General features: G+C 34.3%; 1 protein-coding gene across 3 annotated transcripts; it reads left to right on the top strand.

The window, feature by feature from the left end:
- The first annotated feature begins 13,532 nt into the window (after positions 1–13,532).
- On the top strand, positions 13,533–20,213 carry LOC141703661 (uncharacterized). Of its 3 annotated transcripts, XM_074507113.1 has the most exons (11): positions 13,533–13,903; positions 14,042–14,176; positions 15,054–15,258; positions 16,054–16,253; positions 16,556–16,801; positions 17,512–17,607; positions 17,693–17,770; positions 18,291–18,503; positions 19,298–19,366; positions 19,466–19,621; positions 20,134–20,213. In XM_074507113.1, the coding sequence occupies exons 1-11, from the start codon at positions 13,787–13,789 to the stop codon at positions 20,137–20,139; spliced, it is 1,521 nt and encodes a 506-aa protein (XP_074363214.1). In that variant the 5' UTR covers positions 13,533–13,786; the 3' UTR covers positions 20,140–20,213. The 3 variants fall into 3 exon arrangements, with proteins under 3 accessions (XP_074363214.1, XP_074363213.1, XP_074363215.1); XM_074507112.1 differs by lacking the exon at positions 20,134–20,213 and having other exon boundaries at positions 19,466–19,893; XM_074507114.1 differs by lacking the exons at positions 18,291–18,503; positions 20,134–20,213 and having other exon boundaries at positions 19,466–19,893.
- Positions 20,214–24,240: the final 4,027 nt, after the last annotated feature.

Here is a 24,240-nt window from a genome sequence, read left to right on the forward strand (position 1 = left end):
TAATCTGAAAAATCTTCTCACTCCTTTGTCATCCATAAACTCCATCAGCCAGTAGGGCCTTAGATGCACCCGTCTCCATGTGTAAGGAATAATTAGAGTCTTTGGGAGTGCATCTTTAGCTATAATACTCCTCAGTTCTTCAATCTTCTTTAGAACCAGTTTTCTTGCAGTTACATTGAATCCAAAATTCTTCTTGAACGATGAATAAACCTTTATCTGTACAGTTTGGCTTTCTTGAAGGATCCTGTGAAGTGGCCATTGAATCTCCTTTCCTCCCTTGTACTTGAAAACTAACCTTTCAGGTAGATTCCTGTAGGCATCAATCCCTCTCACTTCTTCTAGTTCATCTAGATAGAGATTTAGATAAGAGAATTCCTTGATGTCACACAAGTACATGTAATCTCCCTTGTTGACTTTGGATTGTGCTTTAGTTAGAGATTTGGATTTGAGAGGTGACAACTTCACTTTCTTGACTGCTCTTGACTTTGTTCTTTTTGGCTTGCTGAGGACTGGAAAATAAAAGTCGGGAATTGGTAGACTCTCTCAGTCTATTGGTTCATCCTTAGGCACAATAGGTTCACCATGAATGTTCCTGTAAGGATCCACCACTTTAATTTCTTCAAATACCACAGAAGGTTTTGATGCTTGAGTTGTAGTTGGAGTGGATTCCTTGGAAAACTGATCCTCCAATTCCTTATCAACAAAGTCCTATTTCCTTTTGGTTCTTTTGGCTAATTCCTTGTATCTTTGAGGTTTCTTTTGTTGTGGTTCACCTTGCTTCTTTGGATCTTGAGATTCAGTGATTTCAGATGGCTGAGCAGGAATTTGTTGTGTTGGTTTCACAGCTTGTAGCTTGGCCAAGATAACAACTTGCTCTTTCTATTGTTTAGCCTTTTTAGCATCTAGAGCAGCTTGCTTCTTTTCTTGCTTCAGTCTTGCCTTTTCTTCTCTCTTTGCTTGAGCAAATTGAGGATGTCCAGCCATCACACAAATTTCTTTCCCATTCCTGAAAACTTTAGCAATTCTCCTTTTTAAGGCTGAATCAGCTGGATCCTTGTAGAAGGCAATTGACCTTGACAACAATTTCTTCTCATCAGGTTTATGTGTCTCATACACCGTATCCAAAGGGTTCTTTAATAATGATTTTGGATAGTTCACCCTTGGCTTCAGAATCATTTCAGCCTTTGGAGATTTGATGCAGGATGGCTGTCCCCTTTCCAGATATTTCATGCTCAATTCATTCACAGAGATTTGCCTTACTTGAGAGTGATGAATGGATGACTTTTCTGGCTTCTTTACTATCCCAAACTTCTTTTGAATGTCCTCATCAACTTTCTCCCAGTTCATTGGACTCAACTGTTTCTTTTCAGCTGCTCTTATATTGGCTGCTGTTTCATTTATCAGATCAATACTGCCTGTAACTGGTGGCTTGGTGAAAGCAATTGTAGGCACAATTACTAGACTGATTTGAATGTTAAGCTGTTTCTCCCCCTCACTTGTTTCTTTCTCCCCCTTTTTGTTATCATCAAGTTAAGTAGAGGAGGAGGTTTGTGCAGCCACCAGTTTCTAAAGCAAGTTTGTCTGTTGAGTTTGATGCAGATGAATTGCTGTAAGAGATGCTTCCATAGCTGTCATCCTTGTATCCAAGGCATCTATCTTTGTGGCAAGATCATAATTTTTCCTGAGCAGTCTCTTAATATCAAGCATTTTAGCTTCTGGAAGCTTAGAGTCCATTTTGTCAGAAACAACCTTCTTCATCTCATCAATATCTCCTTTTATGGTGTTGACATCTCTAGCATGTTGGAAGCCTTGAATTTGTTGTAGTTGTAGAGAAGCAAGATGTGCTTGAAGGAGCTTCTTGGTGTTGGCATTTGTGGTGGTTTGAAGAGCAGAATTTGTCTGATTTATGAGTTGAATCAGGGTTGTCTTGAAGTAGTGTTCATCACAATGCTTTAAAAATATCCATGATGGCATGCCTGATCTTGAGCTAGAACCTACTTCTCCCCCTATGTTCAATGGCTCTTCTTCACTATCTTCACCTTCATCTCCAGAGAAATCCGCTGAACCACCAGTCTCATAATCAACATCACCAGCTGTAGAGGGCAAAGCTGTGATGGCATCCTTGGCTCTTAGCATTGACTGTGTTGTGTGCACCAAATTGAGCATCCTTTATGCATTGTCATTGCCCTATTCAGCTAGAAGTTGATAAGCTGGAACAGGGTGAGTAAATATCTCAGCATCAAGGGAGGTGGAATCTATAACAGCTTGAGGTTGCTGAGATAGTCCCTCCATGTCTGCATCCTAGATATCCATTAACTCACTTGCAATGACATCCATCCTTATAGCTCCTGTACCTGCATTTCTCTCGTGTTCTCTCTTTTGTTGCATCAAGGTCTCACCTTGGCTCCCCACCCTCACACACTCACCTTTACCATCTAAGGTGGGACTCCTCTCACTTTCTTTTGCCAATTCTGAAGAACTGGATTGCTTATTTTTACTCTTTTCCTCTCCTTTTTCCTGGGATCAACCCAGACTCTCACTCATAACACTCTCTTCCCTCAATCCTAAGAGTGACTGTACTACCACTAAGTCTTCTGCACTTGAGATAATTGATGAAATTTTAAGCTGTGCACAGACACTCGACGCATAAGGGATATCCGTCGGGTTAGCAGTTTGACTATCCGACGGCTAACTGTTGTTAAGCTTATCCTTCGGGATACAATCATTACTCGACGGATGAGCAATATCCATCGAGAGAGTAGAAATGAGTGAACTTGGAATTGAAACTATTGTGGACTCTGTGCAGATTGATGAGATTTTGGGCACAGATGTTTCAACAGTTCCTGAAAGAATTGCCAAGTGAGCCAACAAATCATCTAAAAGATGATGCTCACTTGCATTAGATTTTGGCTTCCCAAACAGAGTTAAAGAAGTGGAATCAGGAATTGATGTGTTGATCATATCCACATCCAAAGAGTTTGTGGGAGAATTTGGTGTGTGAAGTGCTTCTATAACTAAAGATTTTGGCTGTGACTCCATATTTATTGGAGCCACATCACACTGAATTTGAGAAGGTGCAGTGACTGTGTCTTTAGCACCAGTTTGCACAGTGTGTGAACCCTGTGCATCCCCAAAGGTTTTTGATTTCTTCTTTCTGGCATAAGTTTGGGGTGAGCTAGTGTCCCTTACCCTTTTGGCCTGTGCTCTTGGCTGAGAGCTTTGTTCAATAGCCACATCCTTTTGGGAGGATGCAGTTAGAAATGAGCTTTTGTCCTTTTAAGCACTGCAGTTTGTTGGGAAACTGCAGTGTGGCTAGGCTGGGAAACACTCACCTCTCCAACCTTATTCTTAGGGTTTCTTTTATGTTCACCCTGTCCCTCACCTACCTTACCCACCTTCACACTTCCCTCTTGGGGTTGGGTGGATTTTACAACTGACATCTTTTGAGAAATACCGGAGGGGGCTTTCTTTGATTTGGATTTTGAAATTTTTGATGGTTTAGTAGCTTGGGTAAGCAACTGTTGGGTCATTGACACAGTTGCCATAGCTACACTAGAATTCAAAGAAATCTGTGAGGTTGGAAGAGTAGGGACATATGAACTTACCTCACTTACCTGAGGTGCTTCCATTACAGGGAAATAGAAGAGTGACACCTCCTTGTGATGGTTTGCCCTGTTTAAATCTGCAATAATTCTTCTCTCTTGAACCCAACAATCTAATTTGTTGTTTGAGTTCTCAAGCACAATTTCCTCAGAGAGGTGGTTAGCTAGAATCTTGAAAAATCTAGCATAGTAAATATTTTTACCCCTTTTGTTTAACTCCCCTAATTTAAACCCCAACTCAAACAAAATAAGATCATTAAAATTAAAGAACTTATCTGTAACTAGCATGTAAAACATGTTAAGCATAGAAATATTGACATAATCAAAATTACTGATTTTACCAGAAAAGACCTTGGTAACTACATCACACATGAAACTCCATTCTTTCCTAAGACCCAACCTCCTAATATCACTTAACTTAGAAGTAGAGAGTGCATAGTTCATGGAATGAAGCATATTAACAATATCAGAATCTGTGTGTGGTGAGGTCACAGTATTATCATGAATTTTGAAACATGCTTTAATAACATCACTATTGATACAGAATTCCTTACCTTTAATAGTGAGTGTGATGGTCTTATCAGAAGAGTTGTATGTAGCAGTCGTCCACATCTCTTCAACAACCTCACAGAAGATGGTGGGTGATTCTAGCATTGCATAGCTGAGTTTGCAGTTCTTTACAAAGTCCATCATTTTATGGTAGTCACTTGAATGTTGAATCCCCTTGTTTACTAGAGCAATGAGGTTGTTCTTTTCATAGATGTATCCAGGTTGTGACATGATCTTGACTACTGGTGCCATTGTTAGAGAGTGGAAATTGCAGAGATAGAGATGATAGTTGCTTTAGAGAAAGAGAGAATTTAGAGCAGATGATTTGAGAATGATAAAAGAAGAGCAATGAAAATGAATTAAGCTTTTATACTATCTCAAAAACAATTGTCAAGAATAATAAAGTAGAATAAAGTAACCAATGAAAATTGCCCAAAATAGCCGTTTAAAAATAAACTGTAAAAATTCCACCAATTATCCGTCGTGTTATGCTTATAAACTGTAAGTATACTTGTGTTATCACAGAAAATGGGAATCCTTTCAACTTAGAGACCATAGTCTAGTAATTGATTTTTCATCCACAAAATCTGTGCACAGCAACTTCCAGCAGCAATGTATTCAGCTTCAGCTGTAGAAGTAGAAACTAAATTTTGCTTTTTACTGAACAAGGGCACAAGCTTGTTTCCTAGAAATTGACAAGTTCCTGTTGTACTTTTTCTATCAATTCTACAACCTGTATAATCTGCATCTGAATAACCAGTTACATCAAAACCAGAATCTCTAGGATACCAAATGCCAAGTTTTGGTGTTCCCTTGAGATATCTGAAAATTTTCTTAATAGCTACTAAGTGAGATTCTCTAGGATTAGCCTGAAATATAGTACACAAATATGTAGCAAACATTATATCTGGCCTACTAGCTGTTAAACATTATATCTGGCCTACCATTCCCCTATAACTTGAAATATCCACATACTTTTCAGTAGTGTTTAATTCAAGCTTAGTTGCAGTGGCCATGGGAGTTTTTGCAGATGTGCAATCCATTAGATCAAGATTCTTTAAAAGATCATAAATATATTTAGTTTGACTAATGAATATTCCATCACTAACTTGCTTTACTTGCAAACCAAGAAAGTAAGTTAGTTCTCCCATCATACTCATTTCATACTTACTTTGCATCAATTTGGCAAACTTTTTGCAAAGTTTTTCATCTTTAGAGCCAAAAATAATGTCATCTACATAAATTTGAACAAGTATACTACAGCCATTAACATTTCTAAAGAAAATAGTTTTGTCTACAGTACCTCTAGTGAAGTGATTCTTTAAAAGGAACTTTGACAAAGTGTCATACCAGGCTCTAGGTGCTTGCTTCAGTCCATAAAGTGCTTTCAAAAGATAGTAAACATATTCTAGAAAGTTTGGATCTTCAAAACCAGGAGGCTGACTGACATAGACTTCCTCCTCCAAATCTCCATTCAGAAAGGCACTTTTGACATCCATTTTATAGACTTTGAAATTGATATGGGCTGCATAGGCTAAGAAGATTCTGATAGCTTCAAGTCTTGCAATAGGAGCAAATGTTTCATCAAAATCTATTCCTTCTTATTGACAATAGCCCTTAACAACCAATCTAGCTTTGTTCCTGACTACTATGCCATTTTCATCCATCTTGTTTCTGAATACCCATTTGGTGTCTATTGGATTCTTTCATTTAGGCTTAGGTACCAGCTTCCATACCTTATTCCTCTCAAATTGGTTTAGCTCCTCCTGCATAGCTAAAATCCAATCAGGATCCAACAAAGCTTCTTCTACCTTCTTTGATTCTTCCTTGGAAATAAAGTTGTTGTTTAGAAATTCTTCTTGAGTTGCTCTCCTTGTTTGAACTCTAGAAGAAACATCACCAATGATGAGCTCAAAGGGGTGATCCTTTGTCCATTTCCTTTGTTGAGATAGATTAGCTCTAGATGAAGAGGCCTCATTGTTGTCTTGATGTGTGATTGAGTTTTGATTGTTAGAAACTCCCCCTGAGTTAATTGATCTTTGATTTGAGAAAAGGGGAGCTTTCTGTAAGTGATCTATTCTGACTCCCAGCTTCTTTTGATGACCTGAATGATGGTGTATTTTGAGTACCGACGGATGAGGCTGGTTGTCTCCCGACGGATAAGGCAGATTGTCTCCCGACGGATGAAGCATTATGCGACTCGACAGATGTTGAATTTTGTGCTTCATTGGTAGAAGACTTTTCTGCATTATCCTTTGATACCGTGTCTTGATCACTTTCATCATCACTGTCATCACTAACCATCTCCCCATTGTCAAATTTGAGGCTTTCATGGTAATCTCCATCTTGCAGTCCTTCAATCTTTTTATCATCAAACACAACATGTATTGATTCCACAACAATGTTGGTTCTCAGATTGTAGACTCTATATGCTTTACCAACAACATATCGAACAAAAATTCCTTCATCTGCTTTAGCATCAAACTTCCCATTTTGGTCAGTTTGATTTCTCAAGATATAACATTTGCAGCCAAAGATATAAAGAAAATTTAGAGTTGGCTTCTTGTTCTTGAACAATTGATAGGGAGTCATGCATTTGCTTGATTAACCAGAGAAATATTCTGAGTGTAGCATGCAGTATTTACAGCTTCAGCCCAGAAATATGTTGGTAACTTAGATTCTTCAAGCATTGTCCTTGCAGCTTCAATAAGTGATCTGTTCTTCCTTTCTACTACTCCATTTTGTTGTGGAGTTCTTGCTGCTGAAAACTCATGCAAAATCCCATTTTCTTCATAAAATGCTCTCATGACAGAATTCTTGAACTTAGTTCCATTGTCACTCCTGATTCTTCTAACTTTGAAATCAGGATGATTATTGACTTGCCTTATGTGATTGATGATGATTTCAATAGCCTCATCTTTAGACTTTAGGAAATATGTCCAAGAGAACTTTGAGAAATCATCTACAATTACTAGGCAAAATCTTTCCTTGAGATGGACAACACATTGACTGGTCCAAACAAATCCATGTGTAGTAGTTGCAAAGGTTCTTCAATTGTTGAATCAAGCTTCTTTCTGAATGATGCTTAATTTGCTATCCCTTCTGGCAAGCATCACACAGTCCATCCTTAGAAAACTCCACTTGAGGAATGCCTCTAACCAGTTCTTTCTTTACTAGTTCATTTATGGTTTTGAAGTTTAGATGGGATAGCTTCTTGTGTCATAACCAACTTTCATCTTGACTTGCTTTGCTGAGAAGGCAAGTAACAGATTCTGTATTTGATGAGTTAAAGTCAGCTAGGTACACATTACCTTTTTTCACACCAGTGAGAGCCACTTTGTTGCTTCTATTGTTCGTCACAACACAGGCTTCTGAATTAATGGTTACTGAATTTCCTTTATCACAAAGCTGGCTGATACTCAACAGATTATGCTTGAGATCATCCACTAAGACAACCTCCTCAATGATGACATTGTCTTTTGAAATCAAGCCATATCCGACAGTATAACCCTTGCTGTCATCTCCAAAAGTAATACTTAGGCCAGCTCTCTCCTTGAACTCTGTGAGCAGGGTAGAATCACCAGTCATGTGTCTTGAACAACCACTATCCAAGTACCATAGATTCTTTCTGTTTCCCTGCACACATCAAAATCAAATCAAGTTAATTTTGGTACCCAAGTTTCCTTGGGTCCTGCCTTGTTAGCTTTCTTTTTCTGTTTCTTAGGTTTGATCTTATTTGACTTGGGGATATCAGATTCATCCTTAGTCATTTGAGTTGGACCTTTGAAACCATTCATTACAGCAGAATTATCATGCATATTTTGATTAACAGGGAATGACATGCTATTAGTAAACATGTTATTCCAGTACGGCATGCTAAATGACATTTGTGGCATACTAAATGCAGCATAATAAGGATTAGGTGCAAATGGCATATTAGAAAACTGTGCATTTATATTCTGTGTAGACATAGCATTCATAGGCATAGAAGGCATGTCATTCATATTGGGAAAATGAGGTGGCACAGATATGGAAGTAGGCATGACAGTTTTGCAATTAACAGACAAATGATTTACACTACCACACTTGACACAGATTTTTCTTGGAGCATATTTATCAGGTGTGTAGTTGTTATGCTTGTTAAGTCCTACTTTACCATTTCTAATATTTTTCCTTTTAGCCTCTGTTTTAACATCAATCTTTTCCAGTCTATCACTCAATTGCTTGACAATCATATTACCAACAGTAGCCTTTTTCTCCTTCTTCACTTGACTGGATTCTCCTGGAACAAATTTCTTGGAAACTGATCCATATTTCTCATTTAACTTGACAAGTTTGGCTTACTGACAGGCTTGCTCACAGTCGACGGATGAGGATTTATATCACTCAACGGATAACCCTTTTGTTATCCGGCGGATGACCCTCATCATCCGTCGAGTCTACATCTGTTATCAATCCTTCCACCAAATTGGATTCCAGCTTCTCCTTGTTCTTCTTCCAGGCTGCATCACAAAGGACTCAATACCTTGAACTTTGGTGATTTGAGCATGAACATCTCTAGATGTTTTTCATGCCTTAATTACCTCATGTTCTCGTTCAAGCTGCTTCTTCAAGATCTCTTCTTTCTTCAAGGACTCAGTTAATTCATCCTTAGAAAATTTACACTCAATTCTTAATTTTCAAATTCAATGAACTGAGACTCTAGCACATTATTCCTCTCACTTAAAAACAAATTATTTTCTTTGATTTTAGCATTTTCCTTAGTAAGAGACTTAAGTGTAACACGCAAATGATATAATTCTGTAGGCATATCATTTATTGCATCATTACACTCAGCTTTAGATAAATGGGGCTAGATTGACACATCTGACATCCTCATCCTCATCCAGACCATCTGCTGCCCAGTCATTTTCTTGTGTAATGAAAGCCCTTTCCTTTTATTTGAACAACTCAAAGTATTTCTGTTTATAATCCACAGGCTCAAACTTCTTTTTGCTGGAATCCGACTTTCTACACTCACTGGCAAAGTGCCCTGCCAAGCCACATTTGAAAACACTTGAATTTTGATTTATCCACCATGTTTCTATTTGGCTTAGCTGCTCCAAAGTTTTTCTTGACTTGAGCTTGGCAAATCTTCTGGAAAGAAATGCTAAATGTTCATCAATATCTTCCATGTCATCTTGGCTCAAAGAGTCTTCATTTTCTGCTACCAGCCCCTTGCCTTTATTTTCACAGACCTTTGAAGTTGATTCAACAGCTTCCATCTTCATCTCCTTCTCTTCTCTACTCAACACTAAGCAATGGATCCTCCTTTTCTTCTCTCTCTCCTCTCTCCATCCTCTCATCTTGCACTATTTCAAGCTCATAAGTTTTCAGGATGCCATACAGTCTCTCCAAAGTAACTCCTTGTAATCTTGAGAGTTTCTCAACGAGACTGTCATAGGTTTCCATTCCTTTGGAAGAGATCTAAGAAACTTAAGATTGGAGTCTTTTGTCTGATAGACCCTTCCGTGCAACTTCAGAGCATTTATTAGTTTTTGAAACCTATTAAAGATGTCAGTGAGAGACTCATTTTCTTCACTATGAAAATGCTCATATTGCTGAATGAGTGGCTGCATCTTATTTTCCCTTACTTGCTCAGTGCCATCAAGATAATCTGTATAGTATCCCAAACTTCCTTGGCAGTTTTGCAATTGATGATGTTGTCAAACATGTCACCATCAACTCCATTGAATAGAATATTCATGGCCTTCTTATCTTTCCTGACTTGTTCAATATCAGGATCAGACCATTCATTCCTTGGCTTGGGGACTGATGGCTCATTTCCAGTTGCAACTCTCATTGGTACATTAGGGCCTCTCTCTATGCAATCTACACATGCCTCATCTTGAGAAAGTAAATGGAGATGCATTTTTACCTTCCAATGATGGTAATTATCTTTATCCAGAAAAGAAATCTTGACTCCAACTTCTTGTTCATCTTGCTATTTTGTTGTGATCTTTAAACTCTTTGTTTATTAAGAGTTGCTCTAATACCAATTGCTAGTCCCTAACAATGCAACAAGAATTACATAAGGGGGTCGAATGGAATTCTTGAAACTTTTTCACAAAGATATAAATGTTTTATCTTAATAATATAACTGTGTGAATTGATTTGCAAACTGCGGAATAATAACTTGGAATGAATCAAGACACAAGTAATTAAAAACACAAGTCTTTAACAACTTTCTGGATTTGAATGTATCCACCAGATATATATATATATCAAGAGAACTCTGTGTAGCAATTAACTCACAACTGCTTACAAATTTGAACAACTAAGTTTATAGAGAAATGCTAAGAATACAGCTTACAAATGTTTCTCTGAGATAATAATCTGCTTAGTTTCTTTTTGTATTTGCTGCTTCTGGTTTATATATCACCAAGATTACAAAGTATAAGACAAGATAATAAAACAAAACCTATCAAGTCTAATACTATGCTGATTCATTACTTTATTCCAGCATCTTTGAATATCTTCATAATAGCATGAAAATGGCAATGCTTCTTTGTTCTCTAAAACCCAGTTGAATAGGCTTCCACATTTCATTTGCATACACTCGACGCATGTGACTGTGTTGTCACTGTCAACAAATGTTTGAATTCTTTATCCGTCGGGTTCATGATCATCCGTCGGGTTCATGATCATTCGCCGGGTTCATGATCATCCGTCGGGTTGCCTTGTTGATCATCCGTCGGGTTGCCTTGTTGATCATCCGTCGAGTGGCATTGTTGTTTATCCGTCAGATAGCTATCTGGCACTTGACTTCATTTCATTTATGCAGAATTACAAGCTAAATTTAGTTTTGAATTAAACATAATTATACTTTGTAAAGACATTTTAAAATATTAATAAAATTATATATTCCAATTATTAATATTATTTTTAAAAATTATCTATTTTAAAAAAAATCAATAACTTATATATGTGAGTATATATATATTATTGTCAAACAATATGTATTTATAATTTCAAATAAATAAATTAAAAATCTTAAAAATATCTTTTCAAATTAAATTCAAAATATTATAAATTATTAAAAACAATCTCCTATATAATTACCCTCCATACACCTCAATTCTCGTTAGGAGGTCGAGAGCCGTTGAGACTTCTTTCTCAAGCCAACCAGAGTGACCCTGCGGCAAATCAATATAATTAATTTATTGATATCATCGGCCCAGCATAAAAAACACAAACAATCACAAAGGAAAGAGGGATTTCCTCGTAACAACCCCTGTAAACATTTGTCGTGAAACAAAACCTAAATTCATTCGTGTATTTCAAATCCCAAAAAATATCTTATTCGTCTACTAACAATCGTAATAATTACTTAACTGCATATAAATAACTTAATTACAATAACATAAAATATAAAGTCATATTCAAAAATTATTTTTATATATAAAATTTTATGTTTAAAATTAATTATTATACTATATTGTAATCTATCTATACTATTTTATTAAAGGCCGAAAAGGTTGAAATTTTGTTGGTAGTCGTTCTGGCGACTTGTAACTATCGTAATATTTAAAATAAAACATTCTTTTAAAATAAGTATAATCATATAAATGTAAATAGAATTTTAAATGTGTAATGGTCTCGGGTTTAAATAAGATAATATATGTTTTCACTCGGACTAAACAAAATTATACAATTGATCCGATCTTATATAAAAATAAAAGTAACTAAACAAAGTTATTTGGATTTGTTGTTTCGGGTTAAAATAAAATAGCAAATATTGATGATTCGGCTAAAAAATATATTATTGAACCGAGTCAAATAAAATTAAATTTTTGAAAAGTAATTTGTTAGTACGGGCTACAATAAAATTAAATTCTACCTGACTGGTTGTTAGATATAATGCAAGCTTAAAATGTGTAATAGAATCTGCCCTTAATAATTTAATTAACACAATTTTAATAGTCGGTTCGTCTGTACAATGTTTGAGTTTATATAAATTACGGGCTTTTTTCAAGTTCTATGGTATCCATACTATTTTACGAAAATGAAACTAGAGATATTTGTTAGTCAAAATAATAGTGTCAGAGTAAAACAAATCAATATATAACGTGGGCTACCAAAATTTATACAACTAATCCAGAATAAAGCAAAATTAAAATAATAAAATAATTAGATTAGCTAAAACTTAAAAAAATATATTATTATCCGGGCTAACGTAAAATATTTAACATTGATCAGGATTAAAACAGATCTCTTCTATATAATAGGAGAACAATAGATAATATTAGTGAGATTAAAAAGTCTCATTGAAAAGACTAAACTACTATTTTTTAATATCGAACTTGAGATATTTTATTTACCCATACAACCTCATACCACTACGCCATATTGTCACATCTATTTTTTATCATACACATATTATATAAGTGTGTTAAATGAATATTTTATTTAAATTTAAAAATAGTTACTTGAATTTTGCAAAAAAAAGGGAAAGTTACTTGAATATTTGTACAGTTAATTTTAAAGAATTGAATTACAGATACAAAATTAGACATAGTACATAAATGGATTGTCTTATATATTTTTTTTTTTTAGTTTGAAAATATATCTCATATATTTTTATTATAAAAAACAACTAAAATGTACATATATATATTTTAAAAATTATTGAAAATAGGTCTCTTATATATAAATAATCTATATTGGTATTACAAATTTAGATAAGTTCAGATTAGAATGAGTCAATGCATTTTTAGTTTATTTCGAAATTGAAATAAGAACTTGGTTCATTGTTCAAAAAAGACTCGAAATTTGACTTCATGACTCGACGACGAAAAATATCGTCACAATCTACGTTTAGTAAATTTAAATTACAAGATTGGCGAGAATATCTTACCAATAGTGTAATTTTTTTTAATATCTTATGTTAATATAATTTAATGTGTTTGAGGTGTTTATACGATCAAGTTAATTGCTTATTTGTAATAAAATTATTAACTTCACATATAGTGCATTATTGTTTTTGGGACTTGACTCGATTTAAAAAAAACGAAATTTGATATGAGATCTCACGAGATTTGTTAAAACTACGATGATATATTAAATCGATTTTTTTTATTTTTCACTTTAAAAAACAAACTTTTTAAAAAGAATTTTTTAGATAACCAATATTCATTGATCAGGATAATATTGTACAAATATTTTGAATTATTCAAATAAAAGTTACATCTAAACTATATCGTAACATTTGATTCAATGCATTTTATACTATTTAAGAAAAAATATATATTGTTTAATAATCCGTAGAAATTAACTAGTTGAACTGATATTTATAAACTTTATTTAATTAAAATTGATGCATAATTTTTTTTTAGAACCAAAACCCTTCGACCGGTGTATTGGGCGGGTAGAACGAGTGATAATGTGTTATTTATGTAATTTTTTCTCAAAATCACAATGGAAAGAGGGATTTTCCCCTTTTCATTGTTAAATTGGTGTACCCACATCTCTCCGTGTCTCTGTCTCTGTTTCTCTCTAAACTCTCTCTCTCTCTCTCTCTCCCTCCCTCCCTCTCTCTCCCTCTCTCTCTCTCTCTCTCCCATCTGGGATCGTTCTGTTTATTTGTTTACTAAGTTATGGATGCTAAATTAAAATTAAAGTTGTTGGAAAATCGCCGCCGTGTAGAGGAGGAATATAGGCAAAACCGTGTTCATTATCGTTTAAGGCAGAAAGCAGGTTCGTCGGGGAATAAGGTAAATTATTTATTGTGTTCTTTGTTTCTTGTGCTATTATTATTATTATTATATTATAATTATAATTATTATTATTATTATTATTTGTAATTGGAATTTAGGGAATTGATAGCCACTTTAATGCTTTTGTCCGTTCAGATGAATGCTCCTGATATGGGAAAAAAGAGAAAAGTTGATGATGCACCAATATCTAGTGCTCCTCCTGCTCCGGGGAAAAAGAGAAAAGTAGATGATGCACCAACATCTAAACCAGGGACTTCCTTGTGCAATAAGGTAAATTATATCCAGGTTTTCTTTCTTTCTCATTCTAAGTAATAAGAGCATCTCCAAGAGTTAATTTAGCCCCCTCCTCAAAAATAAAATAAAATATTAACTCTTAACTATTTAAGAGTTTCAAATACTTGTCATATCCAACAATGAATCTATCTAGTCTCTTAAATTACTTGCTAGCATTTTTTAATTAGCTAATATACCCATGTTATTTAAATAATGAAAAGTGATGTAATGAAAGAGGAGAGGAGAGAGACTCCTAATATTGAGGAGCATAAAAGAGCTCCTAACAATTTGAAGAAAAGTTAGGAGTCTCTTGGAGCTTGATTTTCATGATTTTTCCTCAAAATTTAGGTTAGGAGCTTGAGTTGAGATGCCCTTAGGGTTGCTCCAAGGGGTTGCTTGGTTTCATAGATTTGCAAGTTTTATATTATTGTTTTGTTAAGAACCGGTGTCACAGTTCATTTGGCTTAATTTTTAGACTATGGGTCAGATTTGGTTTTACACATAATAGTTTAAAACTTACACAATTGTAGTTTTATAGTATGAAGTTGGATTTGATCTCAGGAATTGAATTGTGGTTGTTGTTTTTTGATTTCCAAATGAATCTATTTTCTATTTTTACTAAAAAAATAATTTTGAGCCCTTACTCAAATATATTTATAAATGATCATGTTTGGTAGTTAAATTTTTGAACCAAATTAGAGGTTGGCCAAATGAAACCTCTTATACTAGTGTTTGGTAGTTGGTACATTTTGGAGGATTTTTTTTCTTTCCAGAAATTAGTTTGCACATACACCCTACAAGCACCAATTAACCTGCTTGCCACTTCTTGCAATGCAACTCACTTGTTTTTCTTTATTTTTTGTCTACTCTTCAGTATGGCCGCCATATTGCTTTTCTTTTTGAATTTGCCTCGGGATATGCTCTTTTTGATGCTCATGGAATGTATGAATATCCTGGATTTAGCACCACATTCAAAATAGCTGAGAAGTACCTCAATAACAACCCATTCACGCTCAGAGCTTTTTATCCCTTTTCATCTCTCCGTGACGCTCTCCATCAAATGAAGGCTATATGCAATTGTAAGTAGTAACTATATATATATAGGAAGATGATCATATAGAAACAACTTTTAAAATGTAGAAACTAATCTAAGCCACTAGATCAGTCTAATCTAATGCCCCCTACATGCACCACATAGAATTAAACTGCACCCTCCCACACAGAATCTCAACTTTTCCCCTCCATTTTCAATTTGATTTTTCCCGTCAGAAAAATTCGACTTCACTATATTTTTCTCCATCTCCCAATGATCAATTTGCATACCATATGTGATATATTTCGATGTGATTTAGAATTTTTATACTTTAGTTTCTAGTTTTTATTATAAAGAAGTTTCTATTGGATTAGCCATATATATATATAGGGACCTAATGAGAACCCAATTAAAATGAGAACTGATAACCAAATACATGCAATAAATTTTTGTAATGACTATTATAATATTAATGAATAATTATTTTAAGCTAAAAAATAATTGGAATCTTATTTTATATGAAAGGTTCTCTCATTCCCTTTTTAAGAGTGTTCCCCCGGAACCTTACTCTCTCTCTATATATATATATTGAGGGTGACCTTAGGTCAGTACATGAGGTTATAACAAAAAATAATACAACATCATTGGTCATTTTGGGTGGATTCTGATATTAAAAATTTGCCATCCAGATTTTTTATTCAAATAGCTTATAACCTTAGGTAACTCCCTGAGGTCATCCTCGCCTCTCTCTCTCTCCCCTATTATATATTTGTTTTTTTTAATTTTCTATAATTCTATTCCATGTTTGTCTTATAAAAAAAATTATGTATTTTGTTTGTAGCCAATGTGACCAAGGAGCTGAAAAGTTTTTTAGTGGATAATATTCCACAACCAAGATCTGATTATCAAATTGCAGTTGCAAATGCACTGTTGGGACGTAATATATGTTTAGCAACAGGGATATTTGTGATAGTTGGTCAAATAATCGATCAGGTTATGCGTGGTTTGCGGGCAAAAATTGACAAATTCATCGACTTGGAGGTTTGTTTCCTTTCTGTTAAGTAATCATTTACATGTACGAGTACAAGTACGTGTATGTGTACTTTTCTGATAAAAGACTTATTCATGTGTACCTTTTTCTAGAAATAAGTGATTTCTGCAAATAAGAAATGTTAAACCCCTATCAAACATTTAGATGTGAATTTTTTCCCTAAGATAAGGAAACTTGAGAATGGCTCAACAAAAATAAGTCCTTATTTCCATCCTCATCAAATAAGTCTGGCCAAACATACCCAGTATATATGATTTCTTGCAAACTAATTTGTTGATTTTCTTTTATCTAGCCCGGAGACTTGAGAATGGCTCAACTGAATTTGGCACGCAGTTATCGTTGGCAAAGTTGTGCGTGCAAAGAAAGTTCCATAGTGCAAAGAAATTTTCACACTGGTTTTGCAAACAAAGTTGTGGTTGTCCCACATAAATTTAAAGGACTTTTCATCGCCAAGGGTTTGGGTAAAAAGAATTTTATCTGTACTAAAAATTTAGTACCTGGTAAAGTTCTTCACGGTGACAAATTAATATCTGTTCAGGTGAATTAATTTATTTTATAGTAGTATTTGGCTCTTCATTAATTAATAATCTTTATAATCCATGATTATTATTAACATTGCATTATTATCATTTACTCCCTTCATCCTTCCCAATTCTTTATATTTGGGTTTTCTTTTCGGAGGAGCAGAGTAAAATATAAAGATTCCCGTTTATGTGTTAAGCTGAAGCGTAGAAACACTATAAAAAAGGCATTTTTGTATAAGTGGGTGTTTATATTAGATCTGGACATAATTTTAAAAGGTGGTTCTTTTTTTTTTGTTGGGCTTGTTTTAAAAACGAGTACGTTATATATACTGGACTTTCAGTCATTGACACACTCTAAACATCCAATCAACATCCAAGCTGCCTCCCTCATCCTCCACAAATCCTCAACAAACCACCACTGATTGTGATTATTTTGAAAGCGGAGAATATGATGATGTACAAATATAACTTTTTATCCACTTTTTTAATATATTTTAGTATTATGACATATGGGCCTACACTTCTCTTTTGAGTTTGCAGATAGTAATTAGCATGTCATTTCTCTTTATATGTGTAAGTATATACTAATCAATGTAGTGCGCTTCATTTACCAAAACCCGAGCTTCATTTTTCGGTTTATGCTTAAGCTACCAGAGAGATCTTACGCTTCGTTGTGTTTTTTGCCTTAAGTAACACTGAATGTATATAATTTTCCCTATTTCAGAAGGATGATGGAACTGAAGTTGAGTACAGATTATGGAATCCGCATATGTCAAAGTTGGCGGCTGCTATACTGGGCGGTCTTACTAATATATGGATCGTAAGTATTATATATACAATAGCAAATGAGTTATACAATTTATTTATTTATTTTTGCTTCATTTAATTCGGTTTATGTTTTTCAGAAACCCGGGTCTCACGTTTTATACCTGGGAGATGTATGTGGAATTACAGTTTTACAATTATCCGATCTTGTTGGCTCGGTAAGTTATATAGTATGTGCTTGATCATGGCTTGTTTGTATTTTTATGCTATGTTACTCATACGCGACACTTATTTAGTGTCGGATCATTTGACTTAAATGTGGACACTTTGACCAACTTAGAGATTAAATATGACTAGAACTTATGATTTAAAATCAATATGTGTGTGAGAAGGGAGAAATAAACAAGCATGAGATAAAAGTAGAGAAGATATCTAATTTCAAGGTCAATTACAAAATCATGTTTAATGTGAGTTTTGTTATTAATTTTTGTTAAGATGTCATACTTGATAATTTGATACACTTGTTCATCAATATATTATGCTGTGTCGCGGTGCCATGTCCAAAAATAGGTCATACCATGTTTAAAAATAGGACCATGTCCCCGTGTCTCAAAATTTAGATTTTTCAAGTCCGACACTCGGATATGGGTCGTGTCCCACACTCCACAACCAAGTTGGAGTAACATAGTTTTTATGTTCCATATCATTTATGCATAGCTTGGATGTTTAAATATGCAGGATGGAATGGTGTATGTAATTGGGTTGTCAGATGTTGTTGCAAACACGGTGGAGGAGAGGTCGAATGTTGTTACATTTCCAGAAAATTTTTGTTTCCGTAAGGACATGGTTAGTAGAGATTATCGCATGGTTAATGGTATGGATTACCGCATGGTTGTTGGCATGGTGGATGTCATCCTTGGTGATATCGTTTATCCAGATCCCTCTTTGCAGGTTATTTTCACCCATATTTTAATGTCTTCTATTTTTAAGTAAATAAGGTATCATAACTGGATTATATATTAACTTTTCCAAAACATAAAAAATAAAAAAATTTACCTTTTTTTTAAAGAATGGTTATGATTTTTTTTTAAAAAATCAGTGTGATTGCAATCATTTAAAAAATAAAGACAGCAGCTACCTCTTGGTACAAATTATTAATATCGGAATAAGGATTAAAAATGCGGTGGTATCTTTAAATATTTGTTTTTTTATTGATTTATAATATTTGAATTAAATGAACATGTCTCACTTTAAAATTAATTTAATTATAATCGCTCAAAAAAGGATTAAACATTAAAAAAATTGTACTTTTGCTACAATAATGCACAGTTTCCTGTTAAATGCTTTCTCAATACATTTAAAAAGGAAGGTTGTTCTATGGTTATGAAGTATTATTTTGAAATGCTTTATAATCTTTTGAATTGTTCATGATTCCAACATTATTTTAGTTATTCCCTCATCCCACCTATTTTAATTTGTAAATTACCCTTTAAGACTTGATAGCTGGTAAAGTTTTTTGGTTTTAGAATCTTGGATTATTAGTTGAGTGTTTTTCTTTTTGTTTTTTTTCAGTTAAAAGATTATAAGTTTAGTTTTGAATGTACAATGGGAACTAAGATTTTATATTTGTGATGCCTTATAGTTTCTTCATGTATGACTTGGAGATATAGGTGGGTATTTTGTGGTATTGCTCTTAGATGTTTAGTTTTTAAATATAGTTGTGACCGTGCTTTTTTGTTGGGCAGGTGAATTATATAGCTAGGTATGCTCTATTACATCTTAAAACCGGCGGTCATTACTTGATCTGCACACGGGTATGTCTTCTTTTATGATATTTGTTGTATTTAGTCTACAAAGTGTGAATGTCCTTTGGAGTTCTGTTAAACCATGTTTCTAACTTGTGCGAATTGCAGGCAAAAAACATCAATTTCACTAGCCAAGTTAAAGATCCGTTTGCTGACCACGACAAACTTCCCTTCAGCGTGAGGATAGAGTTCAAGACCAACGAAATTGTCACGTTAGAACCAATAGGGAGGGGGCATGCCGTCGCTGTTGGCGGTTACCGCATGGTACAGTAATAGATGGATGTTTGCTTAGTATATTGTCATCACTTGAACTCCCATTTTGTGCTGAACAAGAAATGAATTCTATTTGAACTTCGTTATCACTTGCACTCTGTGCTGCTTAACAAAGTTCTAATTTTCCATTTCCTATTTAGTCAGGGGTTACTTGTTATTAGTGTTTCCTGCTATTATTGGAATTCCGGAATTCATCTGTTATTATTTTGTTATCACTTTTTAGTTATAGTTCAGCTTGCAATTGATATGTTATATTTTTGTTATCCCTTTTTAGTTATAGTTCGACTTGCAATCGATATGCCGTCCAAGTGCCAATGCTACCGAGCCGCGTATATAGTTGATTTTGTGCAAAGCTGATTTTTTATGTCTCTTTTTATTTCTTTTTGGGGGATTATGTGGCCCTCTAGCTAGCTTTATTTTCATAGCTTGGGACGCTATTGCTTCTGCAAAGTGTCGTTACATTGTTTTGTTTGTAACAAGGCTATATCCTCTTTGAATGCCAGGGTTAATACAAATCCATACATTTGTGGACTTGGAAATTATGGAGGTTTTCAGGGCCAGCATTATTTAAGTTATTATTGTGGACTTGGAAATCCTGTAGCATTTTTTAAGTTATATCTGTTTTATCTTCTACTGAACAATCTCAAGTGTTTTCTGTTCAGTCTTCCACTTCTAAACAATCTTTTACTGCTGGTTTGTAATTGTTTCAAAGGAGGGATCAGCCTTTTGTTTTTGGTTATTTATGTTTAAGTTGTCTAAAGGATGCATTGTTTCTCGTTATGTATATCTGGATTTGGACCATACAGATGTAACTGAAATTGGATTTGTATGGACACTAAAATGTCCTTTAGCATCATCAAATAAAGCTGAATCCTGATTACAATGTAAAGTTTACGCTCTTGGACTAGGATATTCTATGGTCGTTATTCGCACACTGGATGGTTTATGCTGATTATGGGAGGAAAATGGTTAAGAGTTGTTTTGGCAACTCAAAACTCAATAGCCGGGCAATGGTCCAATTTTGTTGTTTTAGTCTTTGAGCTTGTTTGTTTGCTGCAGTTCTTTGAAGGTGGTTGACATATATTAGATATTTAGGGTTGGGGCAAGGCTTGGAAGAAAGCTCCCCGTCCTATTCTGTGTGTGTATATAACAGTTCTCGCTGTTCTGTGGAACCCGAGGTCAGCATTAAACAAACAATCGAGCAAGTTTGGATGTGCTTAGTCAAGGCCTTTAGAATTTAAAGAATTTCCAACTCATTACACCATTTTGGTGTAAGTGTAAAAACTAGAGAAATTACTAAAAATACTAAATTTTATAATTTATTTTTTTTCGATTTTACTATCTTATGATTTTTTTTGCAAAAATACGGAATCAATCAAAATCAACCAGGTATGCAACTAGTTAAATGAAGTTTTTATTTTTTGTTACATTTGATGTTGCATGTAGTTGCAGAACTCGTCAAATATTCCATCCGGTTGATTTCAATTGTGTAAAAGCGTATTTTTGCAAAGAAAATAGAAAATAGTATTTTTGCTAATTAAAAAGTATTTTTGCAAAATATTTTTAAAAAATGACTGTAATTTTGTAAAAATAATTTTAGATTTGGGTATTTTTCAAAAAACCCTAAAAACTACGCTATTTTCTAATTCAATTCCAATCCATCAACACAAAGTTCACACTATTCTTGTACTATATGACTATTTTATCACTAAAGTAAAAAATAAAATTAAAAAGTAAAAAAGTGGTGTGATATGAATGGAACAAATTTTTAGATATAATGCAGACTTAAAAATGTGTAACAGATTCTAATCTTAATAATTCAATTAACACAATTTTAATAACTGGTCCGTTCGTACAATGTTTGGGTTTATGTATATTACAGGCTTTTTTCAAGTTCTATGGTGTCCTTACTATTTTACCAAAATGGAACTAGAGCTATTTTGTTAGTCTAAATAATAGTGTCTGAGTAAAACAAATCAATAATAATTTGGGCTACTAAAATTTATACAACTAATCCAGGATAACGCAAAATTAAAATCATAAAATAAATAGATTAGCTAAAACTTAAAAATATTTATTTTTATCCGGGCTAACGTAAAATATTTAACATTGGTCAGGTCTTAAAAAAATTAAACTAAATTAAATGTGACTGTGTTGTCACTGTCAACAGAGTTTGAATTCTTTATCCGTTGGGTTCATGATCATCCGTCGGGTTCATGATCATCCGTCGGGTTGCCTTGTTGATCATCCGTCGAGTGACATTGTTGTTTTTTCCGTCGGGTAACTATCTGGCACTTGACTTCATTTCATTTATGTTAGTCCCTTAACAATATAGCAAGAATTACAGAAGGGGGGTTGAATGGAATTCTTGAACCTTTTTCTCGAAATAAAAATGTTCAACTCGAATATAGATATAAGTGTTTTGATTAGCACAAAGCGGAATAGAAACTTAATTGAATCAAAACATAAGTAATTAAAAACAAGAGTCTTTAAAAACTTTCTGGTGGATTTAAACAATTCCACCAGAGATATATATTATATATCGAGAGGACTCTGTGTGCAAGAATGCTCACAGCTGCTTACAAATTGAACTGCTGAGAATACAGGGAAATGCTAATGATTCTTCTTACAAAGATTTCTCTGTTTTTGTGTATCTCAACTTCTCATTTTTCTATTTGCTACGTTCTTGGTTTATATATTACCAAGATTACAAAGTCAAAAAGACTGAATAAATATAAAAACTATCAGTCTTAAGCTTTGCTGCTTTTCGTCCTCTATTACCCAGTTAATGGGCTTCCACAGTAGATTTGTATACATCTCGACAGCTGTGCTCAGCTTTCACTGTTCAACTGCTGTTTGAATTCTTTATATGATCATCCGTTGGATTCTATGAACATCCGTTGGATATAGATCATCCCGACTTTTTGAACATCCGTTGATGGCTTCATTGATCATCCGTCGACTGCTATTTTAAACATCGTTGATAGTCATTTGATCATCCGTCGATGGCTTTGTTAATCATACGTTGGTAGCTATTTTGGCACTTGACTTCATTTCACTTATGCAGAATTACAAGACATCATTTATATGCAATTAATCAACCTACTATGCATATCTAGTTAAAGTCAACATGACTTATAGGCTACTACAGAATCTATATAAAGATGTATACAGAACTGTGCTACACACTTATTATTACATAAGCTACTCACTCGATGGATAATTAGTTAACATCAGTTGGGACTATAATGAGTTATCCGTCGGGACTATCATTCTTATCCGTCGAGTGCTACATTATTTCACTAAGTAAAATCTACTTAGATGTTTTGTTTATGAAATCATCAATACATAACATATGCACAACAATTTATGCAGAATTACAAGACATCATCTATGTACAATTAATCAACCTATTCTGCATATCTAGTTAAAGTCAACATGACTTGAGTACTACTACAGAATCTAAATAATGTGTATGCAGAAATGTGCTACAGACTTATTGTTACACAAGCTACTCACTCGATGGATAATAATCATCATCTGTCGAGACTATATTGAGTCATCCGTCGGGACTATAATCCTTATCTGTCGAGTGCTATATTTTTCACTAAGTAAAATTACCAAGGTGTTTTGTTAATGAAATCATCAAGTTCACAACATTTCCACAACAATCTCCCTCAATTTATGTCTATTGGAATCGTAGCCAGAAATTAAGAGAAACTTGATGATAACAAAACACCCTAAAAATACAACTTTGAAAGTAAGTAGATAAAACTGTAAAGTGCTTCAATTAACAAAATGTACAAAGATTTTCTCACAGTCATTTTCAAGGTGCTCCTCTAGCCTGAGCAGATTAATCTATTTCCTTGAATATTTGGACCTCTTTCCAAGCTTTCTGTTGTTTTCTTCTATCTGATTTTGGAGTTGTCTGTGGAATTCCAGTTCATTAGATTCTGAGAGATTTAGCTTTTCTTGCATTTCCAAAAGAGTCTCATTGCTAGAGATGCTCAATTGGTCTTCTAATCTGAAAAATCTTCTCACTCCTGTCATCCATAAACTCCATCAGCCAGTAGGGCCTTAGATGCACCCGTCTCCATGTGTAAGGAATAATTAGAGTCTTTGGGAGTGCATCTTTAGCTATAATACTCCTCAGTTCTTCAATCTTCTTTAGAACCAGTTTTCTTGCAGTTACATTGAATCCAAAATTCTTCTTGAACGATGAATAAACCTTTATCTGTACAGTTTGGCTTTCTTGAAGGATCCTGTGAAGTGGCCATTGAATCTCCTTTCCTCCCTTGTACTTGAAAACTAACCTTTCAGGTAGATTCCTGTAGGCATCAATCCCTCTCACTTCTTCTAGTTCATCTAGATAGAGTTTAGATAAGAGATTCCTTGATGTCACACAAGTACATGTAATCTCCCTTGTTGACTTTGGATTGTGCTTTAGTTAGAGATTTGGATTTGAGAGGTGACAACTTCACTTCTTGACTGCTCTTGACTTTGTTCTTTTTGGCTTGCTGAGGACTGGAAAATAAAAGTCGGGAATTGGTAGACTCTCTCAGTCTATTGGTTCATCCTTAGGCACAATAGGTTCACCAGAATGTTCCTGT

Source organism: Apium graveolens, unplaced genomic scaffold (assembly GCF_009905375.1).
Source record: "Apium graveolens cultivar Ventura unplaced genomic scaffold, ASM990537v1 ctg6945, whole genome shotgun sequence".
Lineage (NCBI taxonomy): Eukaryota > Viridiplantae > Streptophyta > Magnoliopsida > Apiales > Apiaceae > Apium > Apium graveolens.

What these genes read in the sequence shown, in the direction of transcription:
- LOC141703661 (XM_074507112.1), top strand. Translation starts at nt 13,787, where the DNA reads ATGGATGCTAAATTAAAATTAAAGTTGTTGGAAAATCGCCGCCGTGTA. An exon ending in CAGGTTCGTCGGGGAATAAG is followed by an intron (nt 13,904 to 14,041) that starts GTAAATTATTTA and finishes TTGTCCGTTCAG; the next exon opens with ATGAATGCTCCTGATATGGG. An exon ending in ATTACTTGATCTGCACACGG is followed by an intron (nt 19,367 to 19,465) that starts GTATGTCTTCTT and finishes TGCGAATTGCAG; the next exon opens with GCAAAAAACATCAATTTCAC.